Source organism: Nannobrachium achirus (assembly GCF_963921795.1).
Source record: "Nannobrachium achirus genome assembly, chromosome: 20".
In the NCBI taxonomy this organism is placed as follows: Eukaryota; Metazoa; Chordata; class Actinopteri; order Myctophiformes; family Myctophidae; genus Nannobrachium; species Nannobrachium achirus.
Window position 1 is genome coordinate 21520504 of NC_137827.1, and position 24403 is coordinate 21544906.

Here is a 24403-nt window from a genome sequence, read left to right on the forward strand (position 1 = left end):
TACAGAAATGTGGGAAGGGGCAATTTCGTCACACTCGGCTCAGTTGAAACTGAAAGCGCATAAGATCAATGTGCATGCGTGCCGTGGCCTCTCCTACTACATTTTCCTTCTAGGATGGCTGTGGACGCGATTGGACGAGCGGATGATCTCTCATCGTTGTGGGCGGTGCTTGTGGAACAACACTAAAGCTCCATCTTTGTAGAATTTGACAGGAGCTTTGACCTATGTGTCGGGAAGGACTGCGAGCCCGGGGCTGACGTATAGTAGGCTACACGTAGATTCTCAACATGAAAACAACTAACAGCGCAGGAAGCTATTTCTAAAAAGAAAGACAGGGGGTCTTTCTTTCACATCACAATACAGGGCTGCCTGTCATGCACATGACCCTCAGATGCTGCCTAATATCACCGCTTTTCCTGGACTGACAGATCCGACGGAACTAATGGGAGACACACAGGCTTAAGATAAATCCTTGTTGGTGAATGACACTGTATCAGATATACTGGCTATAACGGCAGAGACACGGACGCGCGGCGGACATGGCTGACAGAACTGCTCCCAATTGCCACCTGAGACTCGAGTGGGTTTACGGATACCGGGGACACCAGTGCCGCAACAACCTGTACTACACGGCGGCCAAGGAGATCGTGTATTTTGTTGCCGGCGTGGGAGTCGTGTATAACACACGGGAGCACAAGCAGAAATTTTACTTGGGACACAACGATGACATAATCAGGTATAGTGTAATGACACACCGCCGCTATACCACGCGCTGCCTTGACTGCACGTTCATTTCAGCACCACAGACAGCGACACGCTCAATTTATTTATAGTGGTGGAAAACAAAGTACTCAAATGTTTTAGCCTGCTTAAGTACAAGTATCATTACTGCAATCAATGTAGACATACTCTGTTACAAGTAAAAGTCCGGAATTCACAATGTACTTGAGTAAAAGTACAAAAGTATTGTTATCATAATGTAGGCTACTCATTATTTTCAAATCACATTTGTAAAATATTTTGAAAATAGCAGATCTACATGCTCACAATGAATTGTATTCAACATTTTGCCTTCAAAAACTAGAAAGGATAGTTAAGGTTTTCAAATAATTGTTGTGGAGTAAAAGTAGAATATTTGCCTCTGAGGTGTAGTGGAGTAGAAGTACAAAAAATTGGAAAAGGTCAAATTAAAATAACTCAAAATTCTACTTAAAGTACATTTAGCCCACTTGGTAGCCTACGCCACTGATTTATACTCCGTACTACGGATAAAAAGAATCTAGAAGCGAACATGCAGATCAGTTTATTTTTGGGCTTTTAAAGCGACACCCCTGCGAGATGGAGTTATAAGTTAAGCTAAGACTGAGGGCTATCCCACCACCAGCAAACTGAACATTTGCCATTGTATTGTAGACCTATGTGGTTGTAGAGTCATACATATCCATAATATCCATATCAGCGACCGTCATGTTTCAGGACTACCATATTTCCTATACCCCTGAAAATTAAACAGCAGTTAACTTTTTCTTCAGTGGAGTTATAAAGGTGACAGAATTGTCACCACCATTGGTATCTGACAAGATTTCCTAAAATAGCTGAGATAGTAACTGAGATAAATACTCTCATATAGGCTATTACTATCCAACAGTAGTCAACCCATCTGGCAGTCTGTCAATGCTATCCATTAACGCGTGCTCACTGCTCAGTGATCTGGTAAAAGTCTATAAAACGTTGAAAGGGCACCGTTGCCGTTTAGGGGAACCCCTGGCCTGAAAGCCATCGATTAAAGGCAGAGCAACCCTGAAGCGTCCACTTTTAAATAAAACACAGCCAAGTAGCCTGACGACTTAAGGGCTAATTAACTTCTTGTGTAAAGGCCTTGCACATCATTCTCTCAAGATTATAATACACTTCATAAAAGTGCTTCACGTCATGCCAGCACACAACAAAGATCTATCTGTCCAATGCCTCAGTGCTTTGTGTTGACATTGTGTGGGTTGGCCTGGAGATGACTAGGATTATATACTGTGCCATTAGTCAGCTGGCCTCCTGCTCCATTATTAATTGGTCAACAGAGACACCAGCCTGGCTCTGCCTCAGTTCAAATGCTGTGCTGGAGAGTTCATTCACCAAACCATATGATGTTTGGGCAGCTGGCTGCACTGGGCTATGGGAAAATGAGCTTTACCTGACACAAGTCTACATCAGGCGCATCAGGCTTGTGTCTGGATATTGTTCCTAATATAGCCTCCCAAATCTTAGGTTTGGGGCCACATTTAGCCTGACTCATTTTGTTGCAGTAAGAAATGTGTGGACAAATGCCATACACCTTTGCAATTAAATCTGAAAATCAACAGTGATTAACATTTTCAAACTGCAACCATTGGCCATCAAGTGTGTGTGTGTGTGTGTGTGTGTGTGTGTGTGTGTGTGTGTGTGTGTGTGTGTGTGTGTGTGTGTGTGTGTGTGTGTGTGTGTGTGTGTGTGTGCGCGCGCACGTCCGTCTCTGTTTGTCTGTCTGACTTTCCACAGCTAATCTTGCACTGTGCTGATCAGCAGCATATTTCTTGTGCATGCTTTCTGCCAGCAGGCCAATGACCTCAATTCCAAATTCTTTTCTCAATTCGGTCCAAAATCAATGATGTCATTTAAAAAAAAAAATATATATATATATATATATATATATATATATATATATATATATATATATATATATATATATATATATATATATATACTAGTAAGACGCCTCAGGGCGACCTCGCCCTGCGCCATGTCTTGGCCGTCTGTCCAGTGATGTATATCGGACCAGTTACCCATATGTGGAGATCCATGTGCTGTATATGGAGATATGCTGTGAGAACCCAAACTTGCTTACTCAGTTATTCGTAATTTGAAACTCCTATGACGTCAAATGAACTCCCTAAACACATCAGAGATGCCCCCTCCATCCCCACCTTTAAAACCGCCCTGAAAACCCACCTATTTACCATCGCCTTTCCCAGCTGACCTTATACCTACTCTTGTTTTTATTGTTTTTTTATTTTTACCTCTTATTTGTTGTTGTTTTTTACCTGCCACACACACACCCACACACATACAGTCTTGTAAAGCGACTTTGAGTACTCAGAAAAGCGCTATATAAATTCCAGATATTATTGTGGGCTCGCCTGAAAGGCGAGAACACTGTTATCTTCATTATTTATAGAGTGAGTTCTGTCGCGTGAGTTCTGTCGCACACAGTACAAAGGCAGGGCCCTTAGCCAATGAGGCGCAATTGAGGTGTAGAACATCTGGAAGTGGTGTTAGCTGGAGTATTGGTTGAGCTTCACATGACAGAGCCCACACTGTTTCGTAGGAACAGTATTTCTAATTATTATTATTATTATTATCACATCTGACATGGTACATACAATCCCTTTTATGCCCATACATGGAGATCCTCGTCTGAACCAGCCACACAGATATGGGCTGTCTTTCTCCAGATATGGGCATTCCCATATGAAGTCCTGTTAGATATTTATGACATTAGTGATCTCCATATATGGGCATACAAGGGATTCTGTCAGGGGAACCACAGTGTCAGGTGTTACCCGTCTGGACGGACGGACGGACGGACGGACGGGTACGGTCAAGCTGTGACGGTTCTGACAGTATGGAACAATCAATCATCCCTCCAGGCTATGGGATAAGTGTCCTGCTACTAAGTACTTACTTGTAAGTCGCTCTGGATAAGAGTGTCTGCTAAATGCCTAAATTGTAACTAGCAAATTACAAAACTGTCTTATGGGCTGTACTGGAACTAGATTACTACTGAAATATAGATTAAAATGTGACGACATACCAAGAAACCTTCAAATTCAATTCAATCAACTCAGTCCAAGCTGTCTTAAGTCAGTCTTTAGTCCATTTTACGGAGTTTAGAGTGCAGACTTTCGGGCAAAGCAAAGAGAAAGAGAGAGTGAGGTAGACCATGACTGTGTATGAGTGAGAGAATGACAAAGACATACATCTGGCAATTACATGCTGTGCTAAGACTTTCATGGCTATAGGAAATAATGTAACTTCATACATCAATATTATTATGCTTTCTGGTGGAGATTTGCGCTCAACTGAGTACACTTTTCTTGTGCGTTTGCTTTACATACTCCCAGTATCGGGACCTTTCTGGAGTGGATACTCTGTTGAATAAATATTGGGCAGTGGAAGAGATGCAGAGGTCTCCGATGACACTGTCTCTCTCTATCTGTCACTCTCTCTCCCACTCTTTCCCCTCTGTCTTGTTCTCTCAATATTAGCGTATAATGCCCTCTACCGATGTTTGTTTCCCACATTTAAATGTGTTATTTCATGCAGCTACTTGGATTAATCGCTGCCCTCGCATCTGGTTTTGTCTTGCCCTGAAGCCTGTTCAGTTTGCTGGTCTCCAAGTCTGATGGAAAGGAGCTAATGGGAAGACTGTCGCATGAATGAAAGGCTGCTCTCCTCCAGAGATGGGACGATATGAAAATGTCATATCACGATTATTGTGAGAAAATAAATCGCGATTTACGATATTATCGTGATAATCAAAATCCATTATCCTGGGGCGGAACATTTGCCAAAAAATAGCCGATCCACAAGCTCACAACGCGCCGCACGCGACGCGCTGTGAACTTCTAGATCAGCTATTTTTTGGCAAAGACATTTGATAGAGTGAAAAAAAGACTGTATCAAGTACGTATATTATAAGTACCTTTTACCAATTATAAAGGGTTTAAGTGGTACCGGATATGCAGCTCGGCAAATAAAAGGTGAATTGATCCCAGTGCATGACGGAGGACGATATCACGATATGTTAAATCTCCACGATACGATTATCGTGAGTGTTTTTTTATCACGATAAACGATAATATCGCGTATCGTCCCATCCCTAGAAGATTGTCGCATGAATGAAAGGCTGCTCTCCCTGACAACTGAAGGGTTGATTTATACTTAGCTGTGCACCAGTGTCATCTTTGTTGGGATGCAGTGACAAAATGAAAAATTGTCACACCGAAGAAATAGCAGATTTACAAGCTAACAACGCGCTGCGACGTGTTATAAGCTTGTAAATCAGCTATTTTTGCTGTGCAACGTGGCACGCAACCAAGTATAAATCTAGGCATGACTGTGAATGTTACGCCCTGTCTGGATTTGCCAGGGTATTTTAGTGGTACTTTCTGTCTTTCTGTGCAATATGATTTTCATTTGGCAATGATGGGAAAGCCAGAATAAACAAGACATGCTGCTAACAGACAGTATACTCAGAATACTGCTATAACTGTAGAGAATTCTTTAAGATGTGCTTTACATTTTTACATGGTCGCCTCGCATCGCAAGGACATGTAGATCGGTTATTTTCACAATTTCTGCCTCTATATATTTGACAATGTGGACAATGTTTAATTTGTCATTTTAGAGGTATTAACACATCTGGTGCCAACCCCGAGTTTCCCGAGTTTGTATTGATACCAACGCTGTGCCAACCCCGAGTTTTCCGAGTTTGGGCCGTTTTTTTGTTTGTTTTTTTTTGGACCTCCAGAAATGTATTAGGCATGATCGCGATCGCGAAATTGCATGTTTAACCCCCATACCAACCCATTCTTTCAAACATGGCAGCCATGTTTGTTTACATCTGAAGAAAACATAATGGCCCATAAATCATGAATGCCTGAACGGATTTCCAAGCGGATTTTTTTGTTTGAAAGCTGTGAACAGCGTCTACACACGTGGTGCATCATCTAGGCATGGGCGTGCACTTTTTACACAATTGCACAATTACATGGAAGTCTATGGTAACCATGGCAACGCGAGACATTGAAGAGAAAAAATCATTGCAACATAAGTGTTAAAAAGACCTTAAATTGGCACTTTAGAAATGTGCAGATACCCTCTATACTTAAATGTTATGTTGGTTTGTTTATAGTTGAGTGAGAAAACAATGTTGCACATTAAGTTAATCATCTGGGGACTCCGCAAAATAATTGGGGAGGGGGGGGGGTCGTGTGTGATGTGATGACGTCATCAAACGATAAAGTCGACTTCAACTCAACTTTTTACTCGACTTGCAAAAATCACAAGTTGTTAACCCATTTAGGCCTAACCTATTATAGAATAGGGCTAAATCAGAAATTAGCCTACAAAACAAATATGTTGCTACATACTGTACATGTACTGTAAGCCCCTCCCAAACAGCAAAATGTGTTCCCGGCCTGAATGGGTTGCCTTAGCCCTAATCCTATACATACAAAATGATGTGTTTAAATTGATTATCTGCAATCCATTTGACATTAACTGTTGGTCATTCTGTTTCTGAAATATGACTCGATGAGGACAAAACAGTTTTGCATGACAAGAAAAAAAGGAGAGTCTATTTTAAAGGAAGTTGTAGATTATGTTGATGTTGGTGGAGTGGTGTCAGGTTTTACATGTGTCAGCGTGTGGGGGAGGCTGGGATATATCCCAACCTCGCAGGTGAGACACATGGCTCCATACCATACCCAGAGGCAAGCCCCCAGTCGTATCTCGCTTTTCTCTTCTCTTGTTCATCAGCTCTAATTTCCAGGTTCCTCCTTAACTCTTATACTGCTTTGGACGTTCCTGTTCGCCCCAATTCTCAAGAGACCTCCGCGCCAATACGGCGCTCGTTCGCGTTCGTTTGTTCGTTCGGTTACCTTGTTGAAGCTGATGAGGGGTGGCGCCGCCGTGTACTGTAAACACATTTTCCGCGGTGATGGTGTAAAAAATCCATTATGCGTTAACATCAACGGAGACCAATTCACTTCCTTGTTGATTTCTCTGGCTGTGAGGCTCTGTGGCCAGTGACTGGTCTGAATGCACGTAACAGGCAAATCACATTCATTCTCAGCATGACGCCGCCCTCTGCTGCCTGGCAGACCAAAGTGCACTATTGCACAATCAAAAAATAAATAAATAATAAAATAAATAAATGTCTATCTATCTACTATAATGTCGCAAAGGTAAGCCGCTTTTTGATGGCACCAGACCCAATAAATAAATAAATAATCTGGCAGTAGGAGAGTTAATTTCTGCTGGTCGGCCTTCCTCCATGGTCTTTGCATATTATACAGCTAAGCTTATGTCCATATCTAAACCATGTGTACTTTCATTCATTACTTGGGTAATCCTTAATCTGGGGTGATTTCTTTGTTATGATACTATCGATGAGAGAATCAGATACATGAAATAAAGAGGGGCTCAAATAGCCTGCTCGTCTTATGGGCAGAAATATAGATTAGGCTATTACTTACTCTTTGTGGTGTTTAAATTAGATGAATTAACTATTTTTTTTAAAGCAAAAAGGGAAATCTGATTTACAAGATCACAAAGCGTTGTGAGCTTGTAGGTTTTACCATTTTCATAAACAGTTTGAACATGTTTTAAATTACTTTGAATTTTTTGGCTGTCAAAATAGTGAGATTGAGTTCAGGCATTGAGTTCAGTGCTGCTCAAGTGTTCTATTCAGCTACTGATGAGTTACCTGGGCTTGTCAGAGTCATGCATGTAGTGTACTGTAGGTGCGTTTGTGGTGAGAACGAAAATAAACATGACAGACTGGCAGGCAGGAACTTCTCGCTGTGCGCTGTGAATGATGTGAACTAATGATGTCTATCGGCATACATGTTGATAGGCTCACCAGAGACAATGCTTTTTAAAGCATTATTTCAGGTTTCAGGTTTTTTGAGGGGGGATGCCATCCCCCTTGTTAGCAAAATTACCCAAATGCTCCACCTAGTTATTAAAGCTCTCTCCAACCCCTAGCTGAGTGTGATGGATTCAGGAGGATCCCATGAAGCCATATCTTACACGTTACTATGGCAGTATTGTGGTATTTACGTATTATACAATTCAAAAAACGTACATACCGGTACATTACAATGTATGTGAATCATTTTCTTTTTACTGCATGTATATAGCCTAGGCCCTAGATCAAGCTCTAAATCAGAGGTTCCCAAACTCATTTCCCTTTTTCCTGTAATTTTTGCTCCTACAATGCTGAGAAACGAAACACAAACTATTTTACTCTTGTATACTCAAGATGTAACGCTATCTTTAAGTGCTGGCAGACATGCTGCTACTCTTCACTCACTCACTGTTGGCCAAATACAGTTGAACAAAAAGACCCTATTGAACATCACTTGATGGACCTTCAGTCCTTTATCACAATTACCAGCAGGTATGTCAGTTCCAATCACATCGACATGACGTGACTCTCTACCCATTTATGAAAAGGTAAATTGAAAGGTTTGTTCCCTTCTTTTTGTAATCCTGCACTTATAGCTGCCATGACTCTCTGATGCAACACACACACACACACACACACACACACACACACACACACACACACACACACACACACGGACGCACAGGTCTCACGCACGCACGCTCGCACACACATACATGTCAACACATCTGTGAAAATAGTTATGATTTATTTTTATTTTTTATTTTTTATTTTTTAGTTATGAGTTTTTTAGCAACTACGAGTCATGCAACTACTCAGTAGCCTACCTCGATTATTGGCTTGTGGATTGTGACATCATCTATGATAGAGTGTCTATAAATGAAGCAGAAATGTACCTAAAAAAGACCAGAGATCTGTCTAGCTCAAATGTGCAGGAGTGTTTACTGAAGAAAAAGTATACCATTCAGCATTGTAAATGCTTGAGTTAAAAACGAAACAAAAAACATTATAAAGGTTTCATTGAATCAAACTGGTGTAACAAGGTGACTTTATGCAGAGAGGATTGTTCTGAATCTGAAACAGCACTTTAACCATCTTCAAGTAAACAAACAGCCCCTGAAGATGAAGATGTAGATGAAGATAGCATGTCAACTTTCAGACACAGTAGTGATACCTTTGTGTAAAAGAAGACTGGAGAGGCTAGTTCTACTGTGCTGAAGTATTTGAAGTTCAAACCATTCTGTTAAATACTATAAGGGCATCCGCTATTATCACAAAGTGGTTCAACCTCTGTTGAATTCCATCATGGCTATCCTATTTTTAGTTGTGCACACTTGCTGTATGGATTATTGGAAGATGGATTAAAATTACTTCACGTGAAGCCTAGTGTAGAGATAGTCTATAGTAGTGTACAGACCTTTAGAAATGTCCTAATCCACTACCTCTTTATAATCTGCCGTAGGCAATTACTAAAAAAAGATGACTGCTGGAGTGTTGGGGAATGTGAATCAATCCTAGTTTAGATCTATAATATCATCTTAATACTCTTTTACATTTTTACATTAAGATCACATAAAGGGGACCTGGTTCAAATCAGACTGGGCTCTGGCCACATATCTTTATCATCTTAGACTGTTTACAGTTAATATAAACTCTAAAAGCCCTTCTAGCTACACCCAACCGGACCAAAGCGGTTTGAATCGACTGATATTGCCATCATTATAGCCCTGCACTCTCACTAAGTGGCACTAAAAATGAAAGAATAGGACAATGTAAGGTTATTAATGTCAGAATTGGGGGTGGGGGGGTTGTATATTCACTTAGGCATTAGCACATAGTAAACAACAGCATAAGCGTTAAGGTCAAATAAAATAAAGTACCATAATAAAGAATACAAAGATACATGCTGTATTTTTGCACTAGAGGGAACTCTATTGGTTCACCCAAATCAATAGGGTTTATTCTCCAGGGAGCATGAATGCACTCAGCAAGTTTTTTATGTGATCAAATTCTGCAGAGAGGAATAACTTTCACAGGGCATAGTGAGAAACGTATAAAATATACCATCCCACAAGACTTGACTACAACAAACCTGTATTATTTACAGTAGTGCTTTATGCTTTCAACTGCATTAACTACCATGTTCACATTATTTTGTTTTGCACCATTTGTCATTCCATGTAATGAACATCCAGAAAAGTAAATAACCACTGGTGTCTCTGCAGACAATGCATAGCCTGCCAGCATTGAACGATAATGACTTCAGACACTGACAGCCAGCCATACTCACCATTTTGAGTACATTTCAATAAAGAATCATCATTCAACAATAAAACCAAAGGAGAGCATGGTATTCCATGAGCACTGACAGATATGAAGAGATACACACTAGTTATTGGTGTATTAAAAACACTGTACAAGTATAAAACAATAAATACATGACAATTGCAGTGAAGTTCATCCATGCGATCATATAGTTACTTTTTGCCAGAGATTGGAGTACAAATGGCCTTGGGGGGAAAAAAATTACTTCTGGACAATACCAAACCTATAAGTACCAGAAAGTCCCAGAGGGCAAGGCGTGCGATTTGCAAATTGTCTGGCTTTGATCGGAAAGAGTTTGCTAGTTGTCCAGTATGTTTTATAAACAAAATTATAATATATCATCTGATGATTTGGGGTTTCTTGAAGAAATAGATATACTGTATTGTACCAGAGTCTGACTCGATATCTGTGTAATTTAGTGATAAACCTTTTCTCCTCATATAGTATAAATCACACCAGAGTACAAAATATACCACGGCTGTTCTTTCCTCCAGGGGATTTCATAACATAAGCACATAAGCACAGATCAAATTGGCAATAAAAAAATGTGCCTGGTACTGTATATTAAACTGCTACTGTAGTGTATGTCCTGGAATGTACAGACTGTAATCTTTTGTAATATCAGCAATTGTATTGTCAGTTCTCCCAGTAGTACATCATAGTTATTAAATAATGGATAGTGCTGATGAAATTTGGATTGGTTTTGGTCACTCAGCAAGTTTAGTAAAAATCTGCCAATTCAATTTTGAGTGGCAGCTTTGGCTTAACGGTGGCGCCAGAGGAAAGGCCATGGGGTAATACACCAAAATCAGTAGGGTTCATCCTCTGGGGAGCATGTAGGTGCACATGCAGCACATTCCATGGCAATACATTTCCACATGGTGTTGCTGGCAGAAACCTTGTATCTCCGTATTTCAACCAGGGGTGTAGTTGTCCCGATTTAAAATGAAGCAACACAGAACTGAAAGTTGCGCTGTTCTGGCACCAGAAGCAACATGTTCTCCATAGGATTCCATCAATTTCCCCCAGAATTTTTACATTTGATTTTCTTACCTTAATAAACATTGTCATAAATACTTTATGGTTCCTGTCGCTAGTTTAAAGCCTTGTTTTAATCACCATGATATGTGTTTTGTGAAAATATCGTCCAATTTATGTTATATTTGATGTTATAGCAGGGTATGCTGTAGGAGGGGCTTGTGATCATAGGCATGTGATGATTCTTCTTCGTGTTCTTTATTTTCGGCAAGCTCAAGACAATGTCCCATGTATCCCTGCGGTTGCACGTGACCGTTGGCAGCCAATAGCATTCGAGATGGTACCATTTCTACCAATGAACGTTGATTTCTACAATGATGGCGTCACCCATACAACGGCCACAAAACCTTCATTTGTGCAGCATACTGTAGAAACCAATGGCTTTCCACCATCCATATTTTTTTTACAGTCTATGATTTCAACCTTTTGTCATAAATGAATGCCCAATGTGAGCTTATAGATCTGGTTTTTCACCATCATGGTTCCCACCTGATGTTTGAGGCCAGACCATCCTTACAGCCCCAGTCAGATTTTGATAGTGGACCTTCTATTGTACAGTATTATGAACCAATATGAACTGTGAAAACAGACTTGTGACTTCTGGTGATACAAACAAGATTTCCATATATTTTATGTGATTTTAAAGATGAAACGAAAAGGATTTTAGCCGTAGTATTAAAACCCCTGTGAACTGATGGCAAAAAGTCTGTGAACTGAGCCATTCTGCTTTTGCAATTTAATTTTCCTTCTGATTATTCTGTATCTGTCTAGTAAAGTGTGTGATGTCCAAGGGGTATTCTGAACCTGGCAGGCAGAGGCAATCATTAGATATGTATCCAGATTGAATGTGTATAATATGTAGCCAAACATCTTTGCTTACATCAAACAGGAGATTTTTGAAGTTGTACCACATTAGTTAAGACATTTACCAGTCGCTGTAACAAATTGAAATGTTATTGAAAGATTCATCTCATTTTAGGATACCAAAAGGGAAATATGCTATCTCAGGCACAAAAGGCATACATTGTAGGCTGTAGGCCCTATGCATTCCATACTTACTTACTTATCCCCATTACGCCGGCTGGCGCATAGGGCAGCAACAAAGTTCCTCCACTTGCATCTGTCTTTGGCCATCTTCTCTATTGTCCCCCAGCTCTGCTGGTGTTGCTTGAGCTCCTTCTTGATCGTCCTCCGCCATGTTGTTTTAGGCCTCCCTCTCTTCTTTTGCCTTCTGGGGTCCAGTGTAATGCGACTCTTGGGATTGCATTGATGTCCATTCTGAGGACATGGCCGATCCAGGACCACCTGCTTCTGTTGATTATGCAGTGCATGTCATCTTGTTGGGTGATGTTGAGGAGGTTCTTGTTAGAGATGGTCTTGGGCCAGAATATACGCAGGATTTTGCACAGACATGAGGTGTGGAAAGTTGATAGTTTATGGATGTTGTTTTCTGTAGTTTTCCAGCTTTGGTAGATCTGGAGTTTGGTTTTGGTGCTGTATTGGGTTGACTTCCAGATTTGTTTAAGTCTTATGAAGGTTGTGTATGCTTTGTTGATCCGGTTTTGAATGTCCTTACTTGCGCCTCCATCATGGTGAATGATACTTCCAAGATATGTAAAATGTTCTGTATTTTCTAGGGCCTGTCCATCATTCCATGCCTGAGATGTACTCTATGCCATAGGACATGTGCTCATGCTAAAGTATTGACATTAGGCATCAACGGAAAAGTTACCCAACAACCTTTTTGTAGCAATCTTGGATAGTCATCATGAACCAATATGACTGTTGAATTGTGTAGAAAGTCATGAGCTTGTCTAATTCTAGCTGTCTCTTCTATGAATAACCCAAATTGTATGCAGTTTAGCTTGATGCAACTTCAAATATACAGACTGAAATATGATAGTTTAGAAATTGGTGGATGCATTTGTTCACCTCGTTATGCTTGCAGTAGGGATTAAACCAAAAATAGGTCTTTGTCATACTGTATGCATTTAATCAGTGTTGCCGATATCAATTAGTCTTGGGTAATTGCTGCATTGATCAGATGATGGAACTAATAAAAATACATTTAGCCGTGTGGTAACTGTCTGAACCAAAGCTATTCTCTGGCTGCATCTAAAAGAGTCCTAATCAGATTCTCTTTGTCTGAATACTATATTTAGCTGCTTTGCTGTGATTATATAATTCATATAAGGAAGAAGGGTAATCTAGTTGCCAGGTTGGATTGGAGTGTTCAGTGCAGAAAGGCGAGGGTAAAAACAAAGGGTAGGGGGCTAGGGGGAGATACGAGAGATACGGAGTAAACCTCTTTCTGTAAGAACCAAGAAGACGCTACCTGATTCTATATATATTTAAAAAAAAAATACTCTCCTTTTTTGGCCCCTGGTCATGGAATGACCTTCAGTCCAGACTCAAACTGGCTGTGTTAATTCCTTTGAGAAGTTTTAAGAGAATCACTCTAGATAGATCTACAAACACTTGCACTTGTTCAGACCTGTAATAATTGCTCTGTAGATCTCTTCCTTTTTGGGTACATTGTGCACACTGCATGTATTGCTACCTGAGAAATGTAAACTAGTTTTCTATTTAGTGTACATTTTGTATTTTTGGAGTTGTTCTTGGTTATCTGTTTGTGTATCATGGATGTTCTATTTTTGTTGTTGATGTCTTGTATGTAAAGCAAGGATTGTGTAATTTCTTTTTTCTGCCTCTTGGCCAGGTCACACTCGTAAAAGAGATCATGTCTCAATGTGTCTTTATCTGGTTAAATAAAGGTTAAATAAAATAAAATAAACTCACCCTCTCATCAAGCCTATTACCCTGGTTCTGTATCTCATCTCTGCCCACAAGCTGTGAAGTTAGGTCTCCTCATCAAGCTAAAATAACAATTTGTATAATCTGTTTTATTTATCTATTTATACTTAAAATAGTCGATCTACAAGCTCACAGCGTGCTGCATCTGCGGCGCATTGGGAACTTGGACATGGCTAGTTTCGGTGTTTGACACCGATGTATGACGGAGCATAAGTTTGCCATCTTTAGAGAGTGAGAGTAAACTCCTGACGGCAGAGAGAAAGGGGAAAGGGTGAGAAATGCAGAGAGTGTGAAGGAGATGAGTATTCATATAAGAGAGCAAGAGATTGGAAGTGGAAGAGTTAAATGATTTCTGCTGTGTAGGGTAGTGTGATATTCAGATGTGGGTGAATGCCAGGTCTTGGTGATCTGATTTGAGTCAGCGTGCTGGTGGCTGCATGCGCCCTGGCCTGGCCCGCAAAACCTCTACTCTGGCCTAGGGATGGGACGATGTCATATCACGATTATTGTGACAAAAGAAATCGTGATTTACAATATATTATCACGATAATCAATCCATTATCCTGGGGCGGAACATTTGCCAAAAAATAGCAGATCTAAAAATAGCAGATCTCACAACGCGTCACGTTGTGACGCGTTGTGAGCTTGTAGATCGGCTATTTTTTGGCAAAGACATTTGATAGAGTGAAAAAAAGTTATATAAAGTTATTATAAAGGGTTTAAGTGGTACCGGATATGCAGCTCGGCAAATAAAAGGTGAATTGATCCCAGTGCATGACGGAGGACGATATCACGAGAAATAAAAAAAAAATGTTTTTTATCATGATAAATGATAATATCGCGTATCGTCCCATCTCTGCTCTGGCCTGCTGTCTGAAAACACGTCAGGATTAAACATTGCAGAGTGCAGTTGGCAAAAACGGGCGGCCTGATTATAATGGAAGAAGGTCCGTCGCAGCATGAAATATACTATATAGGCCAGGACGAGGCAAGAGTAGAAGAGAATTGCCCAGTGATTCACTCAGCCCTGCCGGGTACGTGACGGGCAGCTGCTGGGTTTGGGGGAGGGGGTGGATGGCTTTGTAAGGTGGGCTGTTGCTCAGTGTGGGAACCGTTGTACTGTACTGTACTGTTACGGTACGGTGTGTGTGTGTGTATGGTTTGGGTGGGTGGGGGGGGTTTGTACAGATGGACTGGAATTACGGATTATGTAATAATTGTATGCTTGGATGCCAGGCAAGCCCAGGTATTTGAATGTAAGGCAAGGCAAGTTTATTTTTATACACATACGTTTACATACACAAAGGCAATTGTATGTGCTTTACATAAGCTGTAACAAGGCTTTCAAAGGCATAGAAAATGGAAGGAATGATTGATTGATTGATTGATTGATTTTATTTGATAATTTCATGACAATTATCTGGACAGCACAAAAAGTCCAAAGACTTATATCCGTTGCGATCCCAAAAAACGAATATGGTAACTAACTAATATCACGTCTAAAATCACCATACTAACACATTCAATAAAAACACCCAATAGCAACCATACCAACAAGGTCATTTTAGGCCCACCTTGCTCTATTCTAGCTTGCTCATCAGCTAATCTTTCACCACATCTTTAAAAACAGACTGGGCAAATTCTATTTCATTAGGGATTTTGTTCCGTTCCTCCACCGCTGTGTATTGGAAGGATGATCTAAATGAGACTGAGAAAATGAAAAAAATAAAAAATAAATTAAAAAAAAACACACGGGCTAAAGAATAATAAAGGTTATGTGCATTTTGAGTAGGTGACAGGGGCAAAGCACGGGCAAAGAATAGTTTGCGCGATTCAAAAACAGCATCTGAAAGAGCCGTTGGCCTGTGTGGCCTTCCATAAGCCCTCGTCCTCCGTGGCCAGCAGGCATAGAGGAAGCAGAGACGTGAATCTATCTGAGCATGAATGGGTTAACTGAACCATGTCACCTCCGAGGGATGAAGCTGACCCTTTTATTCATAGTTATGTTGTCACGAACATAACATGCATCACCCCATCCATGCACACATGCACGCTCACGTGCATGTGCGCACACACACGCACGCACGCTAGGGCATTAACGAAAAAGTCGACAAGTCGACTCAGTTGACTTCATTACACAAGTCGACTCCCACCAGAGTTGCGTTGCGAGGCGTTGTGAGCATGTAGATCGTCTATTTTCACAATTTCTGCCTCTATATATTTGAAAATTTGGACAATGTTTAATTTGTCATTTTAGAGGTATTAAAAAGTCCTCAAATTGGCACTTTAGAAATGTGAAGATACCTTCTATACACTTACACTTTATGTTGGTTTGTTTACAGTTGAGTGAGAAAACATTGTTTCACATTAAGTTAATCATCTGGGGACCCCCCAAAATAATTGGGGGGTCGTGTGTGATGTGACGACGTCATCAAACGATAAAGTCGACTTCAACTCAACTTTTTACTGAGTCGAGTCGACTTGCAAAAACTGGTATCCCTTTTTTTGGGTAGGGCCTAAGTCATTATAGAGTTACATTTTACAACCAACTTCTATCTCTCTCTCTCTTTGTACAGTTTAGCACTGCATCCGGAACGTGTGCTGGTGGCTACAGGACAGGTGGGCAAGGAACCTTACATCTGCGTCTGGGACTCCTACACGGTGCAGACCGTGTCCATCCTCAAGGACATGCACACACACGGCATCGCCTGCCTGGCATTCGACCTCGAGGGACAGGTAGGTGACGGCTAAACCAAGCACTTCTGTGTAGCACAACATCGACAACAGCTCTGCGTTCCTGTCATTCCTATAGAGCCGTTCACTTTTCTTTGATTTTGTTCATGACAAAGGAATAGGCATGGGACGATATGAAAATGTCATGTCACGATTTGTGTCCAAAAGAATTTGCGATAAAATGCGAGAATTAAATAATAAAAATATGCCCAGCATCTCTTATCCTGGGGCGGAACATTTTCCAAAAAATAGCAGATCTACAAGCTCACAAGTCACAACGCGACGTGTTGTGAGCTTGTAGATCAGCAATTTTTTGGAATATCCCTTTAACATCCCTACCTGACACCCTATGTTGGAAATGTCACTATAGGCGAAGATTGTCAGAGATTGTCAAGATTGTCTGAAATGACAAAAATAGCAGATGTACGTGTGATATTGCTCTGGGTTGTGACCTTGTAGAATAGATGGACTATTTTCACTATTTGGCATATGACAAAGAGAATAAATAGGGTTTAAGTGGTTAACATAATTTTCAGGAATGTACAGCTGAGCTGTCACTGCGGCAATTACCATTAGCTCCACTCAGTAGCTATATATACAGGCTGGCGATTGGCGCTTGCCTGCTGGGCTGAATTTCCAAATGAGACATCTGTGATTATTCCGGCAGTATTAGCCAGACAGCTGCACACAGACATTACCCCGCTTCAGAGATTCAACTTGAAAGAGTCAGCTGCAATGTCTGTCATCTATTGTCTCACAGCGTTGGACGGCACCTTGCTGTGTGAAGGCAGCGACAGCCAGAGCCGCTGAGCCTGGTTAGATTAGAAACAAAGACGTTTGAAATTCAGAGATTGTTTTAACCATGGAATGGAATTAAGTTAATCCCCCTCAAGGGAGCAATGACACACTTGAGCATAAACGTTATACTTCATGTCAGTGTAAAGTAACCAAGTTTCATTTACTTTAATTTAAGTGCTGTACTTTTTTATCACTTAAAGTTTATTTAAGTTTTCACTTAACATACAAACAATAAAATAAACAGCCCAACAAGACAGAAAAACAAAAACCACAATTAAAAAACTGTTCCTATTACAATTCTGATTTCACGTTCATCCCATGGTAATCCCCTTGTTTCACGTGTCTTGTGCAATTTTGAGGTATTTGTACTTTACTTGAGTATTTCCAATTTCTGATACTTTTACTTCTAATCCACTACATAGGCAAATTTGTACTTTTACTCCACTACATTTTTTTTCTTTTTTTTAAGATTTGTTACTTTGTAGATTTTGATCATTATTACAAACCCTAGGCTATATACATTTTGGCCATTTGAAAATAGCAGATCTACTTGTAGATTGGCTATGTGTATATGTGTATATGAGTGGAATCCGCGTTCCGCCAATGCATTTCAATGAGACAGTCTCTGTGGGTTTTCATGTCAGTGGAGGATAGTATCTGCGCACCGCGCCGACCTTGCGTTTATGGGGAGGGTTCTGGAAGTTACTGACAGGCGCGTTGCTGTCTTTGAGACAGAATGTGCTCTCTGCGTTTTTAGTCAGCCGCGCACCAAAAGAGTTTATCCACTGGCGACCATATTTTGGTCCTCACTCAAAAATAGCTTTTTTTTTTTTTTCAGAGGAGGGCTGTGGGCAGGTCAGAAACCCATCGTCTTGTGACATCATCGATTGCCAATCCAGTTTATAGAAACTGCAGGCTTTCTATTCCTGAAAAGTTGCAATTTTAAAGTGGAAGCCATTGTTCTCGCGATAATAAAAATCGAAATATTTTTTTCAAAAATATTGATTACATTTTTTTGGGAAAATGATGATGTCACAAGACGATGGATTCTGAACTTCCCACAGCTCTCCTAGGAGACTTGGACTGAGTAGAAAATAATTGTGATATTTTATCATGAACATTAGTGAGGACCTATTACATGAAGACAGGTTGAAAAGTGGTGAACTACTCCTTTAAGTAAAAAAATATAGTACTTTTTACACCACTGCTTTGCGTATCTGCCCTCATCGCACAGTTCATGAGTCAAATGGTCCTATGTGTGTGCCAGTTTGATGTAGCTGGTTAATAGACTGCTATCAGTATAGGAGTGTACCTTTGTGACTGTTTATTGCGGGGGCACTTCATTATTTAGACCTTTCCTGTCAAGTCGATGGCTGACTCAGTGCAGTCGTGGCTCTTGTAAACTGTTTCTCTACCTGATATTTGCTTGGAATATTCATGTCTCAAACATCAGTATTCCACGGATGCAGCAATGGGTTTATATCTGTGCGTGACCCTCATCTTTCTCCCGGAGGAGCTTTTGGCAACGGGCTATACCTCCTCAGCGACATGTACATAGCAGCGGGAGACAGGGGGAATGACCCTGTGCATTTCCTCGGTCGGTCAGAGAGCCAGGGATTTAGATGGGATGTGACAGTGTATAAAGTCAAGCGGAGGCTCACTCGCCTCTCGTTTAGCATCTCTGTGTTTGCACCCTGTCTCTCCTCTCTGAGAGAGTCGGGGCTGAATTGAGAATGGGCTGGTGGTGGAATCCCTTGTTTGGTCACTCCTTTCCGTCTATTAAAGCGATGTCGAGGAGCATGATGATATTGTATGAGACATCTATTCTGCAGGTCTCAGGGCATGCTGCTGTGTTGCAATGTGAGCCAAGAGCGGTAGTGGAGAAAGTAGTTTTACTTAAAGGCCCGCTGACACACCCCGAAATTATAATAGTATGATACAGTAGGTCACGTGGTCTCTCTGAAAATGGTCTGAAATAGTCTGAAACTCATGTCACAATGTAATCTGCCCCTCGCCCCCCAACAACAGCTGACCAGTACAGTAAGTAGTCTGTACAGTACATTGAAGTACAGTCAATTAATTTGATTGGCTTATAATTGCGCATTCCCACAATTACATCATAATATATTAACTAATATTTTAAGATTACCTTTTAAAGTGACAGTACCCCTTTAGATGACAGTTCTACTAAGTAAAAGTACCAGTAAGACGCCTAAGGGCGAAAAGGCGAGGTTGCGCCATCTGTCTTGGCCATATACTGTATGGATTCTGTTAGTGTGGTTTTCCTAACAGGGCATCATCTGGGGTACAATCCCTTTTATGCCCACATATGGAGATCCGCAGAATCCCTTTTGTGCCCATGCATGGAGATCCCTGCTCTGAGTATCTGACATCACTGTGATGTCACCTGTTTATGCCCATATATGGAGATCCTTGCTCTGAGTGTCTGTCACTATGATGTCACCTGTGATGTCATGTCACAGTGATGTGTCAGGGGAACCACAGTGTCAGGCGTTACCTGTCCGGATGGACGGATACAGTCAAGCTGTGACGGTTCTGATAGTAAACTGCGACCTACAGTCGCAATCAATACTGCAATGTAAAAATACTCTGTTTCAAGTAAAAGTCCTGAATTCAAAATGTACTTGAATAAAAGTATGAAAGTGTTGGCATCAACATGTACTTAAAGTACCAAAAGTAACAGTACAAAATGTTTGAAAATAGCAGATCTACAAGTTTCAAATAGCCACAGTATAAAATAGGGCCAAATGTGGTACCAGCTGAGGCGATAACAAAAAAACACTGCAGACTAGTTTGGTCGGAGAGAATCTTCACTATAGCGTCATTTCATCACAACGGACTGCCCTATTACTGCATAGAAGCTCCGGAATACTGTTAACAAACTTTTAAACAAGCCATAAATGTAAATGAAGAATCAATATGGAGCACTGCCTACAGTATATCTCGCCTAAAATGTTATCAGAAACAGTTTAAACAGTATCGCTTAGTGAGTTTGTAGATATGCTATTTTTGGTGTGCATGACGGAGCATAAATTAAGCCTTGAACATTACAATTAAAATGTTGCAGTCTGAATTACCCCTAAAAGCACTCGTTCTTGTGCTTGACTGTCACGGTTTCCTTGCGTTTCATCATGCAGGGCCCTTTAGTCATCATTGAAATACAGGCTTATCAAACTCTAGAGGGGTTCTCCTCTGTTTACCCAAACATTGATTCAACAGCAAATCAAAGAGGACACCCACTACAACAACAAAGCAAAGCTTCAGAGTACAGATGCATATCCATAAGCACTCCTCTCCTCTGTTCTCCACTGCACTGCTGCCTACTCACTCCCTCACCCAACCAAAAGCACTTTAATGTGCTCACTTTGAGCGCCAGGGGCTGGACAACTGTTCTGTTCCGTAGCCATTATTAGCCTATGAACCAAACCATTCATTGTGGCCATTGGAGGAGAAAAAACTTAAACACTTTTAACTTGGTGTCCCTATTTTGAGGGACATTATAGGCATTTTTTTTTTTTTTTTTTTTTTTTTTTTTTGTCAAGCATTGTCAAAAGTCTACAAGCTCACAAGCTTGTAGAGTTCGTATAAGCGATTCTGTAAACCCCATTGCGTGATTTTCAAGCTAACAACACATCTTGAAGATCAGTAAATTGTGGGCAAGCGACACCATGATACTACAAGTACTGGTATACTGTACTTTTTGGCTTTAGCTCGTTTATTGATGCATGTTCAGTGTGTGATATGTAACAGAATGTGGTTAATTGGTGTACAGGATGTATTCTTCTGTGGTACCAGAGTCTTATCTCGTATCTCTCTCTCTCTCTCTCTTTCCCCAACCCGCCCCCACAGTGTTTGGTCTCCGTGGGATTGGACTCCAAGAACACAATCTGTGTGTGGGACTGGAGAAGAGGGAAGGTTCTGGCAGCGGCTCCTGGACACACGGACAGGGTAAACTCACTCAGTCCTGTCTGAGCTCCATCTGTATTCTGTATCGATCGCCTCAATTAGTGATAAATGCAGGATGGAGCTCTTTCCCGAAGGAGGTATAAACAAGTTACACCTGATTGATCAGGGTCTTTCCATGGGCCTGTCTGGGAAAAACGCCCGGCTAATGAAATGGAATTAAAAAAAGATGAAACGCAGGCAGCTGTTGTTTTCTTGCTCAGCCCCCATGCTTTATGCATGATCATAGAGAAAGAATGCTCACACACGCACGCACGCACGCACGCACGCACACACACACACACACACACACACACACACACACACACACACACACACACACACACACACAGTTATTTATTTGCGTACTTAAAAATACCTAAAAAAGTTCTGAAACGTAACTTTGGTTGATTTTGTCTCCCCTTCACTACCAGTTGTTATTGTATTTTTTATAGTTGTTTCGTTGATTTGTCTCCTTTACAATGAAGGTATTGTAAATGGCAATGGATCGTGCCATTGTGGAATGATGATGAACACAGCTAAACGTGTGGGCAGGCGCAGCGCCCCACCAACATTTGCCAAAATCCCCAATATGCTTCTGTTGGTAATCTTGTTTTGAGTGAGCTGCCAGTCACAGAACAGAACAGATTCTCAGGAACAAAACAGAGAGGGCGCTGTTTTTCCCTTTTCTTTGACGATGGCTAGCCAGATTGCACACCTGCAGTCACAGGTGTGTGTCTGTGTGACTGGTGCCTGAGCATGGGCCCTGCTCAGTTTGTGTGTGCTCCAAGCAGCAAGCAACACTGCCCCATGGAAAGATGCCATGTTTGTCCCTTCAGGATAAGGTCCGTGCAATAGGGCAAGTGGAAGCTGGTGTTCCGTTACACAGAGTGGCAGCATCCCTAACTTAAGACCAAGTTCAGTGAGACTGGTGAAGTCAAAAACAGACAGCGAAGTGCCACCCCAAGAAGACCTGTTCCTCACCCTTGCTTCACTTCACTTCCAGAGATTTACACAACTGTGTCACAGACAGATCTCTGTCAAAGTTGCAGGACCCATGTTCAGGTGCCAGTCACACACCTGTGACAGGTAGGTACTGTACCAACAGATGCATAATTATGGGGGCGATTTTTTTACCCACGTGTTTAGCTGTGTTGCTCATTCCACGGTCGCATGATCCTTACAAGTTATACCTCGTTGTAAAGGTGACTAATCAATAATAACAACAATATAAAACAGAATACCAATTGGTATTATTGAAGTAGAAATATTTTCGATTTTCCAAACCTTTTTTGAGGAGTTTATTTTAGAAGGGCTGAAGTTGACTCGATATGATCCCTGAGCAAGACACTTAACCCCTACACCGCTACCTCCCGTGTGCTCATCAAACCATCTGAGCAGCCATCAGCTGAGTGAAGCTGTAAAAGCAATTTCCCCTCACTCCTGGAGGATGGGACCAGAACATACTCACTATTAATACAATCAAAACACGATAGCTGCAACATGAAGAGTCTGGTTATCTGTACTGGGGTTGTCAACTATACATGAAATTCAAATAAGAATAGTGGTTAATTGGTGTACAGGATGCATTCTGTGGTCAGGCGTCCCTTATTTCCAAGAAAAATAAGGGACGCCCAAAATATTAAATCTCACTCTATATGTACAGTACAGTTTTTGTACTGTACATTATACTAAGCAACTTCAACCACAGCATCCATATTCTGGGGGGAACATTAGCCCAAACTAGCAGATCTACAAGCTCACAAGGTTGTGACGTGTTGTGAGCTTGTACTGTAGATTGCCCATTTTTTGGCAAAGAGATTTGGTGTTGAGCTTATATACATATCATGTATGCATACTGTACAGTATATGAGCTGTTTGAACAGATGCGTGTCATTAATTGATTTGATTAATTATCATTATCTCTTCAACAGATATTTGACATATCGTGGGATTTGTACCAGCCAAGCAAGCTTGTCAGCTGTGGTGTCAAACATATCAAGGTACAGCTACCGTACTTATTTTGAAGTCTGTGTTTTTGTGTGTGTGTGTGTGTGTGTGTGTGTGTGTGTGTGTGTGTGTGTGTGTGTGTGTGTGTGTGTGTGTGTGTGTGTGTGTGTGTGTGTGTGTGTGTGTGTGTGTGTGTTTTTGTGTGGGCAGACTCCCTTTGCATAATATCAGAACACATTATGATTTGCATGAACTGTCAAGCTTTCATCTGTGCTCTCTTCTTCATCGGTACGACAGTTTCAAAGCCTTAAAACAAAATATGCAAATTCACTTAACTTCAGAGTAAAGGATTTTTAGACCCTTTAAGTGCTAAGTAGGCCAGACAGTGACTTAATTTCAAGTTTCATCTTTAGTGATCTGCCTTTTAGAGTACATTTTTATGAACTTGACTCTCTGATTCTCAGTGTGTTGCCAATCTTTAGCCTTTCACTTCACCCCTTTAATCTTTTCAAGATACCTTACTGAAAGCAAAGGTAGAACTTTATTTGTCCCCGGGGGGCAATTGGTTGTACACGCTGCTGCAGCAGTAGCAGCAGCATCTGTGTTTACTTCCTATTCTAACCTACGGCTTCTTTTTCATTTCATAAATGTTGCATCTGGGTGTCTCAGCCAGGGCGTCTTGTGGGGGATATTCAGTGGCGGGTGCTTGAGTGGAGTGGCCAGGGCCATTAGGAAATGAGCTTGTTCCCAAAAGCTCTCAAATGGCGAGGAAAAGTGCACCCGACCTTTTGAGTCTCAACACTGAGGCTTTCTTAAATGGGCTTGATGTAGATGAGTGGGTTACCACACATTAAAATCCTCAGTGTCCATTTATCCATTTGTAACCTGAGTCCCTTACGGGCCCCAAGTGGATTTCCCAGTGGAATAGGATCTTGCTGACGTTTTCCCTCCCCCTCTCCAGGTTTAATAGTAATAACACCCCTTCCGAAGGCACTTCTCTAGCCTTCTTTTAACGAAACAGTTCACAAATCTTACTGCTGTGTTCGCACATTGTTG

The 24403-nt window shown here is 41.1% G+C and overlaps 1 protein-coding gene across 2 annotated transcripts in view; it reads left to right on the forward strand.

Moving 5' to 3' along the window:
• Positions 1-539: 539 nt before the first annotated feature.
• eml5 (EMAP like 5) overlaps positions 540-24403 on the forward strand; it is a gene marked incomplete at both ends in the record, with an annotated part of 96418 nt that continues 72554 nt past the window's right edge. For both annotated transcript variants that reach the window (XM_080750741.1, XM_080750742.1), the window contains 4 exons: positions 540-736; positions 16480-16639; positions 21305-21403; positions 23332-23400. In XM_080750741.1, the coding sequence (XP_080606867.1) occupies positions 540-736; positions 16480-16639; positions 21305-21403; positions 23332-23400 (525 nt within the window). The remainder of the gene's footprint in view (positions 737-16479; positions 16640-21304; positions 21404-23331; positions 23401-24403) is intronic.